At 35.6% G+C, this 19,588-nt stretch overlaps 1 protein-coding gene across 1 annotated transcript in view; it reads left to right on the top strand.

Moving 5' to 3' along the window:
* Positions 1–19,588, top strand: part of DNER (delta/notch like EGF repeat containing) — a 107,828-nt gene that overhangs the window by 67,593 nt on the left and 20,647 nt on the right. The window contains exons 5-7 of the mRNA XM_054639259.2: positions 5,022–5,167; positions 10,885–11,038; positions 12,998–13,111. Of these exons, the coding sequence (XP_054495234.2) occupies positions 5,022–5,167; positions 10,885–11,038; positions 12,998–13,111 (414 nt within the window). The remainder of the gene's footprint in view (positions 1–5,021; positions 5,168–10,884; positions 11,039–12,997; positions 13,112–19,588) is intronic.

Genomic DNA, 19,588 nt, shown 5'->3' with positions numbered 1-19,588 from the left:
TTGCAGCTGTATTTTTGTTTCCCCAGATGCTGTGTTGCCTAGCAGCATCGTTAGAGAGTGATCTCAGATGTTCTGTATGGTGCTGATGGCACTGATGTACTGCATCAAAGATTGCAAATGGCATTGATTACCTCTTCCTCACTTCTCATTTTCTTATGTATGATAATCATCCTGAGGCAAACTAGGAAAGGATTCCTGACCCATTTTTCATATTCTGTAGAACAGTATTGGTGTCAGGGTCCTGAGGGGATTGGTAGGCTTTAATGACCATGAGTATCAGTGTCATGGAGAGGGGGGGTAAATGTTTGTGCACTTGTAAATCAAAAGCAGGCTTCTATTACTTTAACATGTAAAGGTAAATTTTCAGAATTGAGTGCATCATGAGAACATCTTGTCATGCTTTTTCATTTGTTAGGTCTCTAAAATGAGTTGGACATGGCTTGTATGAACAAGAGAAGGATTGAACTTGCTTAGATTTGATAGATGGAAAACTATTTGAGATTGTGATATACAGTGCCATAACAGAGGGAAGTCGGTTCATATAGTTAAAGTAAATTTCCAGCTTCATGCTTGGATCCAAGAAGGCACTGAGGCATGGTGGGTGATTAGTCCAGACCTCTGTTTTCATAGTAATTTTCATGGTATTGAATGTTAGCTATATCACATGACATGGACATGAAATAGTCTTTGGATAAAATTTGGACATCAAACATTTTAGGAGGAAGAACTACATTCCTTTTTTTTTCCTGGTGGGTACTGTAATAAAAATATAGTTCTCTTTCTTTCCTAGCTTCCTTTTTTCAAGTATTCTTATGTCTGCAAAGTTCAATGGCCATTAAAAAAAGAGGTTGAGCATATTGACCACTCTTGTTTTGCTTGCTGGATAACGTTTTCTTTTGTGGTGGGAGAGATGTGTTCAAACAGAAAATTCCTCTGGAGTCTTTTACACTTAAGGTTATTTCTATGACTTTCCATCAGCTGTGGATGAATTATCAGGTATACTTAGGTAGCTTCTCTCCTAGACCAGTAAGGTTTATAAAGGATGCTCATTATGCTCTGATAACAGCAGTGTTTTCTCTAGAAGCTGAAATCTGATCTGGAAGTATCTCAGCTTCACTATGTTACTGCATGACAAGAACTGAAGATATGGTGCAGGCACACCAAGTACTGCTGCTTTGATCCTGAAGGACTGATATGATCTGTTTTTCTTCCACTTAACTATATCTCAGTTTCCCATTTTTCAAATAATGAATAGCTGACTGTACTGTACATGGGAAATGGGGTGGAGACTCTACATCACCTTATTCTGGGGCCCTTTTTAGTTTTTCTGCCATCTTGACTTACCAATGCCCTTGGTGCAAGGGCTGCTTGCTGTGCAGGGGAGCTGTAGGCACTTAGTGTCTTTGAGAACTTCACTGCTTTGCAAAATGTTGAAGTTGGCTACTGACCCCAAAAGCTTTTGGTGTGGGAAAGTGTTGAGAGAGAAAAAGAGAACAGATGGAAACTGATAGACATCCCACTGCTGTCTCATTTCCTTGGGAAACCAGGCTAAAAATAAGTTGAAAACTTGAGGACTGATACTTTGTTGTGAGTGCCCAATCCTGCCTTGGCAGTCATTCTCACTCATCCAAGAAACCTTTAGGTGAACTCCAAGATCAACTCTTCTTTGAACTGGAACTAAAAGGACAATCTACTGTTTGAACCAAAGGTGGATGTCTTTGGAATGCATGTATTCACTGTGTAGAATACAGAGATACATTTGAGCCAAATGCAAAAGGCGTTGGTGTGTGTCAGAGCATGTGGGGCATAGCAAGAGTTAGTGAATGATTTCTAGTGGAGTTTTGCCTTTTGCTAACATTATATGCAATATGATAACCTTCTTGGTGGTCTGTTAGCTTCAGTCTTCCCTATTTTGACTGTCCACTGTGGACAAGCTCACTGAGCTCAGACCGTTGTGTTTAGAAGGAAGGTACTGCTAAGAAATGGGGCTTGTGGGGGAAGCAAATCAGTTTGTCTAGTCTAGAACACTCAGTGTTTGAGCTCTGGTAATCTGAATGGCATGATATGATCTTCTGAAAGTATCTGGACATAATGATGACACCTGCCATCTTTTAGTTTGACTTTATTCCTTTTTTTTCATTCTTAACTTTCTTGATGTGAGTGAAACAGGAGCACCCATACCTCATGCTCCTAGACATATGTGTGTGGAACTGCCAGGGTGGAAGGAGCTGTAGTGTATTTTACCATGCTTTCTGCCAAGGAAATTGTGCAGGCATTTCCCAGACTATCAAATGTGTGTGCAAAAAGCTTGAAAATGCCTCCTCTGCAATCTATGACTACTCACATCACATTATGATTTATTTGGCTTGAGAATTGTTTCCGTTATATTACTGTAAATAACTCAACCCTGAATTCTGCAACTAAAAATGCTTTGATGCCATTATGTTTTAACTGGCTTTAGAAAAGCAGCAAGGTTGAACTGAACAAAATTACCTTTTGGTATAAACTGCTGTAATATTTTTCGCCAGACCTGAGATGAAAGGAGCTGTAAATATGGTTCTGAAATTATTCTCCCATCTAGAAGTTAAAAATAGAACTTAAAACTCACTGTAGTTCAGTTGCTGTTATGAGAATTGGGGAAAGAATTAATTGAAGTGCTATGACCTGAGTTAAGCAGGGTGTTATATTTAGATGGTCAGACAAGCTTCTTTTAGCCTTAAAACCTAGAGATCTCAGAACACTATATGCAACTTCTATAAAGTGAAAATAAATACCCATATTTGTATGTTTCTAGTATTTACAAATTAGGTGACATAATTAGAATTTGCAGGAAAATGTGTGGCAATCTAGGGAGAATAATGATTTTTTCAGTGGTTTGCCTAAGGGCTTTTGATACCAAAATAGTAACAAGATTCAAAGTACAAAGAAGGTTGATTTAATATTTCTTTAGGGAACTGTCCTGAAGAATATGTAACAATCTGCTTCAGATAAGGAAATGTGAACCCAAAGACATTTTCTAAATACCACATTCTTCCAAGCATTCACATATAATTGCATGACTGCCAATGACAATTGCATTCAATTGTTAAAGAAAAATTCTGGCTGCATCTTTGAACAGATGGGTAAAAATGGGGTATGTATTGAGGCCAGAATAAATTGGCTTGCTTTGAAGAGGTCATCAGATTACAGTAATCTTCACTAGCCAAAACAGACCATTAGGCATTTGGAACTATACCCAATACATGTGTTTTTTGGTTTTTTTTTTAATCTGATCCTTTAGAACATTCAGCTAACTTGTAGAGGCTGTACTCAAGCCAGTGGTGTCTATGTAGGACATAAGATTTTCCTGTTTGAAGGCAGGATTTAGGGATCATGGACAACTAACAGCTGAAGGAATGAAGCATTTTAAAAAGTGAAATCTAAAAATGAAGAACAGAGAATTCAAGTCTTCCACATGATTTTGTGTGGAATTTGTAGAATTAGTCATGCTTGACACTTCCATATGCAAAATGTAAGTAATGCTTAGCAGCTGTTTTGAAAGAGAATTCTCTTTAAGTTCTGTTTCATTAAACTTTTGTTTGTTCCTGTTCATTAAAAATATTTTGTTTTATTTTTTTTCTCATGACTAAATGTTGTGCTATCTCCAGTCTATAATGCAAGAAGCTGAATTGCATCTTTGAAGCTCCTTAGAGGTTTAGGCTGTAAATGGATTTTGCAATTTAAAGTGGAAAATTGAAGAAAAAACATTCTATGTCATACACTGCATCTATTTAGTGTTGTTCTTTTAAAAATTAAGGATATTTATTTTAAAAAAATCCATTAATTTTTGCTTAAATTCTTTCTATATTTTCTAAAGAAAAGGAGAATCATAGAATGGCCTTGTGCCTGCAACATTCCATTTTGGTACTACAGACCTTTGGAGTCTGCCTACTTGGAGGATAGTGAAGTCAAGGTTTGGCAGTTCATGGAAGGATCTTTGGTGGGTTTTATGCATAAATTCTGCATACAGTATATACACTGTACCAAACCCACATTTTTGTGTCAGTGCACATTTATTCTCCCCAAACAAAACAATTAATTGATGCCACACATGGAAGGGCTGTGGTACAGGAGTCTACTCAGAGCGCTGGAACGAGGCAGTTCAAGCACAAGTAGAGGAGCAGGGGCTGTGTATTTTCACATGAACTCTGACTTTATCCCATATGTCATGGACTGTGTGTGTGCTCCATTTTATCTTTCCTGTTGTCCTATTTTATTTTTCAGATAAATCTGTTAGGAATGTGTGTGATAGTGAAGTTGTTATTTTCCAGTGTGTTTTAATAGCTACCAATCACAATTTTTTTTCTTCCATGCAATTACAGGTGCTAGCCAGAGATTCATGAATCTTCCTGTTCCTTGTCCAGTGTTACTATTTCCATGTTTAGTTCATCTTTACCTTCCGTATCAGCTCATAGAGACATCAGATCAGACATTCAAAAATACTTGTATTGCAAATACACAAAGAAGTGCTGTCAAGTGGTATAAGTATATTCTTGCAAACTTCATAGAAAACAAAACCAAAGGGATTCTCCATCTTTTACCAATGTAAGGAATCTGGGTGTTTTTAGCTCTGAAAGTAACTTTTATGAATTAATTTAAATTAATTTCTCCACAAAATTTTATTTTCATGTTCCTTGTCATTAAAAAAATTAAAGAAATATATATTTTAACTTTTCAAAAAGTAGCTGGCAAAAGCATTTCATTTTGAAACCTAAAAAAATTAGGTTTGAGCTCTGGAAGTAGATCTGTTTCACCATCCTGTCTTCCTTTATTTTAATCAATATAATGAGGTTTGTCTCCGAATTGTATTTTAATTTGTATTTACATGCCTTGCAATCATAGAGGTGTGTATTAAGTATGAGCAATTTTGTTCTTAGTTGACAGTTTATTTCAAATCAGTTTTGTTTGTCTAGCTGCAGAGCATTAACAGTATCAGCCTATTTTGTCATATAACAAGAATATTTTCTTTTTTTTTTTTCAAGGTTTTTTGAATGATTCAGTTACCAAGTGCATTGTGGCTCTACGCTTGACAGTGGTGGTGAAAGCGAGTACCTGCATGCCCGTGGGGAGCCATGCAGAAAACTTCCCCTGCTCAGGCAAAGGGAAATGCATCACCAGGCCAGATGAGGTAAGGTCAACTCGCCAAAACATTCCTGTAATGTGGCAATTCTATGGTAATTGAAACACAGGGCAGATTGTCCTTGGTATTTATACCTTGCAGCTCTGGAACAGGCATTGACATCTCACAGGTGTTACTAAATAACAATATTTATCTGCTGTACCTGAAAATCAAGCACTTGAAGTAAGAAAATAACAGAAAAGAGATGCAGAGAGTCATACCCTGCCCTAGCAATAAAAACAATGGTTCAAATCAGGTGTAAGGGAATTTGTTTTGCATCTCAGAGTCATTGTTGAAGAAAGTTTCCCTAAAGGAGGACCGTGGTGTGGGCACTTGGGATCTCCACTCTCCAGACCAATGTACTCAGATTTGTTAAGTTCTCAACCTTGTCAAAGGTTTTAGGTCAGTTTTAATCCAGTGCTTCTCTCTCCACCTCTTAATAACTGCTTACTCAGAGTAGACTCACCGGTGCAATGGAATTACCTGAGCATAATTATGAGAAGAAGCAGAATAGAGTAATTTGATAGTGGTTGCAAGGTTTCCTGTACAGCTTTGTCCTTTACATAATACTGCATTAGGGATTACAATGGCAATTCCACTGGACACTGGGGATTTTGTGTGATCTAGCAACATAAGAAAATAAGAACCAAATCTGTCAAATTTGCAGTCTATTCTGCTTTTACAAAACCAGACTGGGCTTTTGTGATTTAGATACTGTATAATCTTTTACCTTCTATACCTGTTATTTTTTATTTCATGGATTAAAAGTCATTTACAGCACAAATATGCGCAGTTAATCTTTGGTTTTATTATTATTCATTTGGGAGATAAAAGCAGTAGTAACTGCTGAGTAAATATTAACAGCTGTGAGCCTGCTGTGAGCACAAAAAATTTGGCATATTGACTGAATTCACTTGTAGTTCATCTGCTACCATTTTCTGATTTAAATTCTCAATAAGCATGTTTGATAGAAAATGGTGTTTTGAATTGTAACAACAATAATTAAATTGCCACAGTAATCTATACATACGTGGCAGTACTAACATCTGGAATAATTATCTGTTTTAGTTCTCAAAAATGAATTTGTAAAATGCTTGAGGTAATGTGTGAACATAATTATTGCAAGATAAATTTAGAAATAAATGCTGCTTTACTATACCAGCTGGCTGGTATCCAAATAAATTATTCATTCAGATACAGTGTTGTATTTCATAGTCCAGTTTAGTTTTTGTGCTTTAATGTATATATCATTTTTATTTTATAAACTCAGTATTTTGAATTTGGCTTTCACAAATAATATGTTCAAGTTTACTATGCATAACAACATATCAGAATATTGTCTTTATCCAGTTTTTGTCAATTTGAGTGTTGTATCTTTTGATAGATTGCCTCATTTCATATATTTTCATGTTTTTTGTCCAAATTTATGACTCTAATTTCTTTCTCTTGTTACATGTGATGTTACAAAATAAGAATAAATTGTTTCCTATATCTATGCAGAAGAATTAATGCATTTCTGTATTAAGGGAAAAGCATATATGGCATCTAATAATTATCCATGTGTTATTATTATTTTAAGATGTAGCAAATAAATAAATTTTTCTTTAAAAAAGACAGATTGGCTTCACAGCAAGAAAGAGAAGCAATTATTTAACTCAAAACAAAGATAAACCAGTATCTGTATGTTCCTACTTGTAATCTTGACATTGGAAGCTTTGTATGTTAAAAGCAGAACAGTGAGTGATGAGAGAGTCCTGCCTTGTGCACATGCAGGCTGCTGCTTTCCCTGCAAGTGAATAGAAAAAATTAGGATTGTTCATATCTTTCCACTATTCTTTCTGTGAACCTAATAACCAGAAAATTTATTAAGGCAGTATTTTTGGTATAACATGCACTAGGCTGTAGTTGACCTGTGGCTGAAGCTGTGGAACACACAAACCATGTCAAAATCTACTTCTGAAGAGTATCTAGTGATTAATGGCAGTCAGAGATCAAGAATCAGCAGGGTTCTCAATATTTCTAAATATAAAAAATTTATAAAAATTATGTAAATATATATGTATGACCATTAATGATATATAAATATCTTCAAATAAAATTTTAACTTCAGAAATGCAATTGCTTCTATTTTTGCTGTCATAAACTGCTCCTGAGTTTTCTAGAACTTGAATAAATGAGGAATGCTCCCAGTGATCCTCTCAAATGCCATCAAACCTGTGCCAGGTGCCTGCTGGGCTGGGGTAGCTCACCAGAACATCAAATACAGTGACCAAAAGGAAGTTAATTTATATCCAGCCTCCTACTTCCAGGGGGAATTAAAATGCCATGTTGTCTTTTTGCCTGTCCTGTGTTTCTAAATCCATGAGCTTTCCTTGCTCTTTAGCCTATATTGGTGCATCAGAGAACTTCAGATAGGACCCTGATTCGTGCCCAGCATAAAATAAAAATAGAAGGGCATATTTCATTAAGTAGAATGTTTCTGCCATTGTTTAACTGAAATTATGTGAGATGTGCTCTAAAATGTCTTGATGATTTCCCTAATGATGGAGCAAGCGGCTGCCAAAATTGCATGCTTGACATGACAACCATTGTGTCTGTTTCCCACAAGGCACTTCTTTTTGCAGAACGTAAACTTTAATTTTCTTTAAATTTAAAATGCACCCTTTGTGATTTGCTGTTTGTTTTTATCCATAATTCATTCTGGTTCTGCACAATCTAGTCTTGCAGGATGCAGAGCAGCTTCTTAGAAGAATGCATAAAAGGCCCAATGCCATGAGCAAGCTCAGAGCTCTACTGGCTGTAGTCATTGCTTCCAGTGCCAAGAAGATGAATGGTTGTCTTTGAGCTTTTATGTACTTCATCGTTTTATTTCAAATCTAGTAGAATGTAAAAGAATGTAGGAACACATCTGCTTATTGGGAAATTTAAATGTAGTTAACAATCTGCAGTGATACAAGCACGGGGGTTACTGTTATGTATAGAGTGCATTTAACTATAAACAAATGAATTCTGGTCTAACCTGGGAGTCTTGGCCAGTTTTTGCTCATTCCTTGCTGATCTATAACTTGACTTCTACTCAGCTCGATGCTTTTTATAGAGTGTGGTTATGAAAAGCAAAGTTCTAATGCAAAGTTTTGTTTTCAATTCTTGTTGCCTTTGAACGGAAGATAAAATTCATCACCTTGAGTGAAGTTCTGTGCAGTGAGGTGATGCTGAGCTCAAGGGATGCCTCTTTCTTCCTTTGTATGAACTTTGTGCCTGTTTTGCTGCTATGCTTGCCACTTGTCCACAAGAGAAACAGGAATGGGCCAGAAGTACAGCACTGGTCTTGGCATCATCACAATACAAATACCACTCTCACATTCATCTACTTGCCTTTACACCAGGATGAGTTAACAGTTAGCAGTTAATGCAAGAGACAAGTTTTGATGTTAACCCAAAGGGGAGAGATCTGCCTCGTGTGAATTTCTGATTTCATGTAAGATTTTGAAGTGAACTTGGGCCATCCATAGATTGTGAGTGCCACAATTTTGCTTACAAAAGAGGTTGTTTCTCTCACAGATTGCTCTGTTCCATAACTTTGACTTGCCCATAAAAAATATGGATGGGCTGACTGTGTAAATATGAATTTTTATTGCTAGATTTAGAACCCATTTCACAAAACTTTTACACAAAAAATATCTGGTCTCTGCCTGCACAGAGAAATAGTACATTGAACTGAATAGCAATTATTTCCGTGTCTTCTATGCAAGCTGGAATCTTTGGGATAGATCCATTTGCTAATAATCTGTAAAAAGTCAAATTATAAAACCCCTCATATATACCTGAAGTTATGCTGTCCTGCATATGGACTCATTTTCCTAAGTACAGTATGCTCTGAAGTATGTAATGATCATGCAATATTTTGTTCAAATGTTACAGTAACTCACTCTGAGTTGTACTAAATACTGAAAGTCTTTCTCAGTAAGAGAGAGTGGACATTAGTTTTGTTCTGGCCATCTTAACTTCTTTGCCATAGTAAAAAAAGGATTTATTACCCTCTTAATTAGACTAGCAAAAAAGTACTATATTCCAGCTATATTTATGATATGGTATAGGTTGCATTATAGCAAATTATTTAAAAAATTTATTTTATTACCATCCAAAATTATACTATATATTTGCACTTAATCAAGTAAAATAAATGATCTTTTGGTTGATAGTAGATAATTTTGAAGTTTTTACTGACATTAATTCTAGCATATTGGCAGTGTGGAGCTTCTTGACTCAGTTTGGCTCAAATATGCTAGTGCATTTTATCTATTCAGGAAAAAAAAAGTAGTATCAATTGGGGTAAGTGATAATAACCTAATCTTCTCCACAGAATAGGTTGTCAGCATCTCAGAACTGTTACCTGTCATTAGATATTTCAGATTGAAGTGTTAAAATGCTTTTCTTTTGCAACTTTCAAACCCTATTTTGTTAAGCACTCTTTATGGTAAATTGATCCCTATATCAAACTCTTGGATAAAACTTTAAAGATAGTTACTGTGCTATGTGAGTATAATAACTTTGACTCTCTTTTGCTCGACTGTCTTTCCTTGCTGTTGAACTGCAGCCTTTTTTGGAAACCTGTCGTTGGTGATGTGTGAGATACTCAGCACTGTTGGGTGAAGAGGCTGCGGTGAATTCCAGAACATGTGTAGACTGTACACTCAAGAAGGGCTTCTGGCACTCCTGATAAATAACATAGTCATGGTTTTGAGTTTTGAAGATGTATCATATTTATTCTTATATAACTCTGCCAGTGTAATAGTTGTAAGGAAGAGTGGAATCTGGAGTTTACTGAGTGAAGTTTTTTATTTAGGTGAAGATGATTATTTTCTACTTAAGTCACAGCTGATTATTCATATGAAGCAAAACCAGAAGCCCCCATCTCTTTGTTTCTAGTTCCATGCGTCTTCTGCACTTTGCATTCCAGTGCTTGTGCATGGAACAGCTGCGTTCCAGCACTGAAGGTCTGACTTTGGAATGGCTGAGAGTGAGTGATGTTGCCATCTAGTGTTTGAAGAACAAAGATTCAGATCTCATCTAAATGCATACCACAGAGGAGAGAGCTTTCCTTGCTGCTTTTCTTGGAGACTTCCTTGACAATCTTAGTCACCTAAAGAGTTTTTAAATCTGATTTGAATTATTTTATTACCAACAAAAATGTGCCATATCATGCCTCCTGTAGGTACTTTAAGCCTTTAAGAGGTGTAGTGGTCTTGATTTTTATTAAACAGCAAAGTTTAAGGTAGTGAATACACTCAGAAGAAGACGTATTTTAACAGAATTGAAAGGGGGTGTTACTGCTGCAGTACCACTCTGGGAGCTTGTCATGTAAAGAGTGCATATCTCTAACAGGACTTTGTTGCAGTAAATCTGCACATTATTGATTCTGACAGTTATTTCAGCCTACAAATCTAATTTCTGGAATGGAAGAAAAAATGTATAATGATTTAGATATTATGGATCTGATCCCAGACTCCTTGTCTAGATGAAATGACCCAACATCATTAAAAATTTAAGCTGAAGCATTGGTGCAGGTTTAGTATTTCAAGGAGTTACTTTGTTCAGTTGATGTATTTATAGCAGCTACTGTTGTTATGAACATGAAAACCAAACCATCTTTGTTCAGAAGTAAATAAAATGAAAACATCATCTTTGAAAATTATTGTGAAATACATATCCTCTTTGTTTTTTAGACAACATTTTTTTGTGAGTGTGAAGATGCATATAAGGGTTCCCTGTGTGAAGAATTTGATGCCTGTCAGAGCCAGCCTTGCCAGAACAATGCAACCTGCACTGATGTAGCACAGAAACACGACAGGAACAATTTCACCTGCAGCTGCCTGCCTGGTAGGTTTTGAATTCTTGAATAATGCAGCTTTGCTTGACATTCGGTGCATCTCTTTTTGCAGAGCAGTGAACTGTGAAACTTCTGATGCCAGAACAGACAGAAAATGCAACAACAACATAAGGGCAGTGGAAGGTTCTTCACTGGTGAAAAATGCCACTGAAAGCACATGTCTGAACCTTAGCCCTGTGAGGGAATTAATCCTAACTAGTGGAATTTTACCTGCTAAAAACACAGGAGCAAAATTTAGTTTACATCAGCCTTTTCTTTGTCAGGGTTTTTTTTTCAGAGGTGTTCTGTGACCACCACACATAAGCTTAGGTTTACCTTTTTGGTTTTTTTTTTTTCAATAATTCTTCTTAATTTTTTTAATATGTAATGTCTAATGTCATTCAAATGGCTCAATCATTGTTAAGTTCAGTGGTTTGTGCTTCTATCCATAATTATTGTATCCGCCAACATTTGTGTCCACACACTAAAAAACGGTCTGGAAAACTAACTGTTACTATTTAACTTTGAATTTCAAAAAAAAATTAATTCCATATGAAAAATATTGAAGAAAATTGTAGGTAAGAGTTTAATTATCTTATGTGTCTCCATATGCAAGTTTCAGAAACATTTATATATGAACATGATCATGCTTCCCAAATTCTGTTAGAAGGAAATGTTATGAAGTTAAGTGTCAGCACAAAATGTAGAGATGTAATTATTCTTAGTGTGTATCTCACCAAAAAACTGCTTTCCCCCCCTTCTCTTGTGATTGTTTAGTGCCTCTGTATTTCTAGTCCCTGCAAAATATTTGGGATGCTATTCCTGAATCAGAGTCTCTTTCAGATGGACAAAACATGCACTACAGGTGGTAAAAAGATAGGACATATTTATTTTTATAAATGATTGCATTAAAACTAATTATTTAGTAAAACCATGGGTGTCCCCCCCCCAAATTGTTTAATTGGGGGGTGGGGGGGTGGTTCCCCTTTGTTTTCCTTTTACTCCCCTGCATCAGCTGTCCATGTATGTCCTCTGTATCCCCTTGGGGTCTTTCTCTTCTACACCTGTTCATAGCAGTGATAATCATACCTCCCTAGCCTTGAACACCAGCCATTTGGTTAAATAAACTCATGATGGAAGATTATTAATAATTTTTGTAGGGTTCCTTTTAAAACAATAAGACATGTCTGTGTGTAGCATGTTGTTTTTTCTTCAGTCATGCATTCAAGATATTTTCTTGGAAGTAATTAAAAATTAGGGAAGGGAATGTGTGGTATTTGTTATGAAATTTAGGTATGGAGTGTAGAATAATTTAAATTGTATTTTAAGTTTGTTCATTTTTGGGGGATGTGTTACAGACATCAGACATATGGAACAAAGCAAACTTATGGTCAAATAGTACAGTACACACAATCTGTAGCTTGTGAACTTATAGAAGCTTATTTGGAAGAGTTTGCAACTGTGCTGAGCAGTTCTTCACAGCTCCCACTTAAAATAAACACTCTTCTTGAAGCCCAGAAGTAGGAGCAAATGACAGACATTCAGCATATGCACAAATAATTCACAGTGTTAAGTTCTGTTTAAAGCCTTGCTAGAGATTATTGACTTGGGATTCAAGTTGCATTTGAAAACCATACCAAAATGACTTTATTTTTTTGGTGCGATGAGTACTAATGAGGACCCAATATCTATTGCCAATTCACTGGTGATGTCAGAATATTGCTGTTGGTAAAATACCACAGATGTAGTCTCTAGACTTCTGCTGGTTTTGTATGCTTCTCTCATGAAGTATACATTTTAATTAGAAATCTCATTTTGTAAGAAATGAGAGACTGTCCTGGATTCTATTGCTTATATTGGTTAATTTGATTAAAGAAAAATAATGGTACTACTTGGCTAGCTGAGCAGTATGTTTAGTGGTAAACCCTTGTTTTTGCTCCATTTTCTGAATATTGTGAACTGTTTTGTAGGTTACACTGGAGAGCTGTGCCAGTCAGAGATTGATCATTGCATCCAGCAGCCATGCCAGAATGGGGGGACCTGCTCATCCCACCTCAATGGATTCAGCTGTCAGTGCCCTGAAGGTAACCAGCAAACTCCTCTCTAGCACCTCATAGATAATGCTGGTTTTACTCTAAATTTTCAATTATATTGACATGTAGATATGTATATTTATTTTTTTTAAATTGTGCCTTAGCTTGTAATTGTAGGCAGAAAAGAAAATGAGATGAGAAATTTTGGATAATCAGCAGCAGGATATAAAATGTTGTAGGAGTTTTGTGTTTCCGTGTAAATGTTCTTTATTTCTAGAATAGAAATCAGGCTCCAGCACTGATGAGAATGGTGAATTTGAGGAGACTCAGGGTGTGATCTGATTTTTATGTTGACCACTAAATGTGTGAGAAAAAGATGTCTCCCTTATAGTATTTGCACTTTTCTGCACATGGGCCAGTTGGCTAAAATGTGTGTAAAAGTAATAACTAAAGGAATTATTTCAATCCCAAAAAGTTTTAATTAATTCTTCTTTCCATGTGGACGTATTCCTGTCCTGACATGAAAGCTTCTCACTGATTCTCACTGGTAAATCTTGTAAATGTGAAACAAGGACACCCCAATGCCAGAGTGTGCTTTCGTAACACTGTGCTGACTGCAATGACAGATCCCTAAATTGCACATGAAAAAATTATCATGAGTGGAAGTTTTCAATTATGAAGCCTCCTATTAGTTATTTATAATTAAGATTGGAACTTTGAACTAATTATACTTCTGTCCTTCCTTGATCTGTGGATGTTGGTTTTGTTCTACCAGTACTTTAATGCTTGCTCTAAGGGTGCAAGTCTTTGATAACTGCTCTGGTAATATCTATGTGCTTAACAATGAAGATTATTTGTAGTTTCTTCAGGCTGATTCCTTGCTTTTCTAGAGTGCTATGCTTTAACATTTAACTGCTATGTTGAAACTGACATATTGACTGCCATGCAGATCCTGCATGTGGAAAATTTTTGGAAATTGTTTTCCTTATAAATAGTAGTGAAATTCAAGAGAAAAAATATTGGATGTTAGACTTGATCTATAATTTACTTGGCATTTCCCTAAGAAATCTTTAAGGAAGATTCAAGAATCTGGAAGGAATGTTCAAAAATCTTTAAGCAAGCAGTGCAGCAAATGATCTTTCCAATAATGTTGGGAAGAGCAGCTACTGGGATTTTTGGTTGTTTTATGTCTGCCATATATGTTTCTGTGTGTGGCTCATTAATTGCTTGCTCCTGATGGCCTGTTAATGAATATGCTGATCATAGCCCAGCTTCTCTCCTGCTGCCCACGGGGCAGGGTCACTGCTGGGCTGAGGGCCCTGCAGGGCTGCAGTGCTGGGCACTGCTGCTTCTTCATTTTGTTCTGGAAGGTCTAATGTCAATGAGCTGAAGAATCCAGATATCTTGTGGAATGAAAGGAAGAGTTGATTTAACAAAACGTATTGCATAAGTTTACTAATGACTGTCCCTTGATCATTCTTACATCTTTTGAGGTGTTACCCTTTCACAGAGGCATAATTTGGGATCTTTTGCTTGGGTTTTAATCTCTGAAGAGATTCAGTAATTTTTGTAAATACAACAGAGTAGTTAATTGAAAATTGCAGGTGCAGTAACTTGCAAATTTGCCTGCCAACCCCCAATTTTCTAATTTAAGTGAGGTCTCTTGCTTTGCTGCTATTCTGCTCTGCTTAATAGTGATCGCTTGTTGAGAAAAGGCTTTTCTTTCTGTACTGCTAATTCAGCACAGTGGGGAAAGGTAACCAAGGAGCTTTATGTTTGTGTAGGAACTACAGTCTGCAGGTATAATACATCTTGGAAAAGGATAAGAAAATGTAGCAACTATCACAAAAGGAAAAGAAAAAGATGGCAGATAAAGGAATCAGATGGAAACAATGAAGAATGATCTTGAGATTGTGCATTTCTTTTACAAACGATATCTGTAGTTCATAAAAAAGCACATAACTGACAGAAAGCTAGATCTGAGGCCTTGAAAAAGCAGCCCATCTCAGATGTGAACAATTCTCGATGATTCTTTAAACAATTTTATTGTCTTAAGAGTCCTTACTAAACAAAGTTTCATTATGCTTACAGATTGTTTTCTGTGGGATGCACTGTAGGTTTTAATACCCAAAATACATCAGAAAATAAACTCTTATATGAAGTTGGTGAATCACTTGTGAAGAGAAAATTGGATTTTGTATTTGAATTTGTAGTGAAGAAGCTTTAGCAATAGTAAAGACCAAAGAATTTATTTAAAATTTTGACACTGTTATTTTCAAAATAATGTTTGGATCTTGCATTTTCTTACAATTGGATATGGATCTTTGATTATTTTATTAATTTTATGTCAATAAACATACATTTAGTAAGTATTACTTTCAAATATTCATGCAAAGGAACATTCTAAAACCCTACATGTAGCAAACATGCCAACCTGAAAATGAATATTTGAAATTTATATTCAGAATCATTCCATCCTTATCACTCTTAAATATCTCCTCTCGTTTTCTTCCACTCATTGTAGTATATAACACACTATTGTATTGACAGTAACATTAATAGATTTTATTTAAACTGCTTGGGGTACTGATCATCAGTTTGGAAATTTGGTTACTCCATTTTCTTTAAGCTTCTGAGAAATTATGTGTATTTCCAAAATACCCTGAAGTGGAACTAAATACACAAATAATAATAATAAAATGTAAAAAATCCTGATTGGTATAAATAAATGTCATTAGGTTAAATTAATAAACACATATTATTAAATAAATCAATATAAGTTTTAGAGATGTTGAAACTGGTGATCCTTATTTATGTAGTTATCAAATTCACAGAAACCTTTGTTGAAAGTTAAAATAAAAAAACCCCAACTGTATGGAAATTAACTGATTGTGTGGTGAGGAAATGTGTTCCTTCCGGACAAAATTTTGTAAAATTAGAATGAAAGACTTGGTACTTGAAGGTACTTCACCCTGTGTGAATTTTGCTCATACGATAATATTAAAATGATTTAGTCGTGGGCTGTGTTTTAGAACAAAGCCAGACAGTAATGGGCAAAGTGCAGATCAATTATAATAAAGAAATAAACTTCTGTTGCAAGATATTTCTGAAGTTCTGTTCCATGCAAATTTAATGTTCTGATGATAAGTATAGATTAACTGCCTTCAGTGTTATAGGAAAACATTAATCTTTGATAAAAATAACTTGCATTCAGCTGGCCAACCCCATCAAACTAGCCTGAGTTCTTGGGCTTGGACAAACAGGGCAGAAATATTTTAATTTGGCTTAATATATTTTTGAAAAATGGCAGCAGTAATGGATGTCAGTCATCCTCTAGAATAAAAGAAGACAGAGTGAAAACAATGCTATGATAAGGAGTTTAACATATATAGATTACTTGAAATTCACATTTTAGCATTGATTTTATTTTACTTTTGACAGTTTGATTTGAGTAGCTGCAGGTAACTACTGCTGGCAACACACTGAGCAAAAGTGTCCTGAAATATCTGCAGGCATTTCTGAAAATACTGGAAAGCAATAAATTTATGAATGCTCTTATAATGGCTTCTGTGGTTTAGAAAATAGAGTTTGACAGCTATAGAAGATGCTAAGTTGTGATTCATACATGTTGATTTGCAATAGCAGCTAGAAAATGCACATTGTCACCATGCATCTTAATTGACTGGGAGAACAGAAATTATTTTCTGGGACTTAAAATAGTTTAAGTTTCAAGGTTTTCACTATTTTGTCTGCTTCATTGTTCATGTAAAAGCCTTTTTCTCTAGTACATCTTGCAGATGTCATTCTAACTTCTTTAGGTTTACATAGAATAAACCCATTTACAGTCTTGATCACAGGAAACTGGGTCACGCAGCTGTTGCATATAGAAGATTTCCCAAGGTTACTGGTGATCAGAATGCAGAATTTTTCATATTACCATAAGAGAGTTTAATTTACCTGAAGAACATTTTGTCATTAATTAAAATTTTTTATGGCTGTTTAGTTTCTGGTACTTTCCACTAATCTAATGTTTTTACCTGGCGCCTTCCCAAATTGCTCTTATTTTTAATAGACTTCTCCTTAATGCTTGAATGGGTTTAGCCTCTATTCATCTTCATCAAGAAAGACTTAGCTAGAGTGAATTTCAATCAAAATCTTACAGTGTTTTAATGGTTTCTTGATCCTTCTGATTAGTAACTTTTTTCTCTCTACAGAATTGTGATGAAATACCATTTATTTCTATTTCCTTACAAGACAAATTTCTATAGGGAAAATAATAAATTGCTTGTATTTCTTTTAGTGCTTATCCCTGCATTTCAAAGTTAAAAGTTTTGTAGTTCTGAGCCCTTGCAATTCACAGACCTAATTTTTCACATACTTGTAATTCTTGGAATTGGGTTTAATGTAACATTCAGACAAGTTAGTTGTTCTACAAACTGTATAAAAGGCAGTTCTGTGGTGTCTTCAGAAAATGTTTGACTTCCTTGACTTGCACATGGCTCTTTTGCTTTCAGTAGCCAAATAATTAAAATCCCACTGTGGTGAAAAATTGGGCTTTTATTCAGAGCTGTTCTGTCTCTGAAATCTGATCTAGTTTCTGTCACTGCCCTGAAGGTCTGTAGCAATGTATAAAGCATATCACCTAACTTAGGATTGTTACACTTCTTGACAGTAGCCAAATTACTATCCATGTAAGCACAGGCATTGTACTGTGCATTTTACCAGTATAAATATTTTCCATTATTGCCTTTCCCCTTTACCTTCTATGTTATTCCTAGCTAGATTTTGTATTCAGTTCATTCAAATTACCACGAGACTTTGCATTTCAGTCATGTCCTTTTTATGCCAGCAATAACCTTCAGGCAGGGTTGGGTCCATGTTAGCTGGTTGAAGAGCAGTTCAGGGGATATTTTTCTGCAGATAAACAATTCTTCTGGAATTTGGTTCTGTTTTCAGTCAATACACCTATGAATTTGATTTTTATAGTTATTACTTGCATTATTTGCTTTCAACAATTGAACTAGTGTGGATTTAAGTGTACATTCAGAAATGCCAGAATAATAGATTTCCGTATTTTCTGCTTTGAGTATTTTCAGATATTTGACTCATGCTTGAGAATTGAACTTCCAGAATCACCTAAACGCATTTCACAGTGCAGTCAAAGATAGCACAAGGGCAACATGTTTTGGTGTATTTTAAACCTGCATATGTTCTTGAAGTGCTTTGTCACTTGAAACATTAGCCATCTGCCAGTAACCTCCTCTGTGCAAGGAATTACTGCAAAGGTTGTATTAGTGTCATTGTGTGACCTCAGGTCTCCTTAAACCTTGTTAATCTGGTTTCAGAGTTACTTGAGAGATTTCACTGGACTCACTGGCTGATCTCCTCCTGGTAATAGTTAAAAGTCCTTGCAGATTCTTTTAAATCTGACCAAGATTTTATTACAACAGTACAGGCTTTGCTAATTTGCTAGTGAACCATTGCTGGAATTACATCCTTGCTCTTGAGGTTTCTGTTCTTTGCAGTTTCTGATGGTTTAGTTATCATCTACAGGAGGGACCTCTAGTACAGGATTCCACAGTGTTTGTTTTTAGGCTCTCTCTGTTCAGCATTGCTGAGCAGGTGTTCCTGACAAAGCCCATGAAGCAACTGAAGCCTTAGGACAGCAGCATGGGGAGGACAGAAGGCTTTTGCCTGTTCTTCATCTGTGCCCTGCCAGACCTGATTTTCCCTCCTGGTCTGTTGCAGAGTTTGTACGACAAAACTTAAAAGTCCAATCTTTAGGTTATTTCTTTTCTTTCCATCTTTCTAGCTCCTTTTTTTTTTTTTTTTTTTTGTAAATGAGATTATTTTTCCCATACTTTTCATTCCATAATTCTGATGTAAGACTTATGGATATCTAAGGGAGATGCAGCGTTGAAAGTCATTTTTCCAGAACCTAATATTTTGAAGATGCCCCTAAAATCCTGGTGCCAGTTGTGACCAAAAAAATCCAAAAACTCTGGCATTCACAGAGCAATTGTGGCCTCCCCATGTTTTCTTAGTTCCATTGATATAAGTTCTGTTAACTCTGTAAGTACATCTCTGTAGGATGCTCTGTGTGGGTTATTCACCTTTGTTTATTATTCTACTGTAATATTATGAGCTTTTTTACAATGTAAGATATTCCAGGGAATTTTAAGCCTGAAAAGTGATGGTCTGTACAAAAGGACCAAATACTTATTAAAAGCAATATAATTGAATGGGAAGGACAGTTGGTTCTTTTATTTGGAAGGGTTCTAGAATTTGAATATGCTTTTCTGACTTGCTTTAGGATACAATAACCATGCATTGTGTTACTACATACATCATGCATGTATATGTATAGATAGAAGCTGCAGTTACTGTAATTTATTAAAACATAATTCTTCCCTACATCTGATTAAAAGTTCCCTTGCAAGAATATCCTTTTCCTTGTATCTGTTTTTGGCATGGTGTTGCTTTAATAAATCATTGTCTCTCCTGCTAATGAGAAGTTTGTTCTTCTAA

This window comes from Agelaius phoeniceus, chromosome 10 (assembly GCF_051311805.1).
Source record: "Agelaius phoeniceus isolate bAgePho1 chromosome 10, bAgePho1.hap1, whole genome shotgun sequence".
Classification (NCBI taxonomy): domain Eukaryota; kingdom Metazoa; phylum Chordata; class Aves; order Passeriformes; family Icteridae; genus Agelaius; species Agelaius phoeniceus.
Note: the sequence above shows the minus strand (reverse complement) of the source record. Positions and strands in the feature narration are given on the sequence as shown.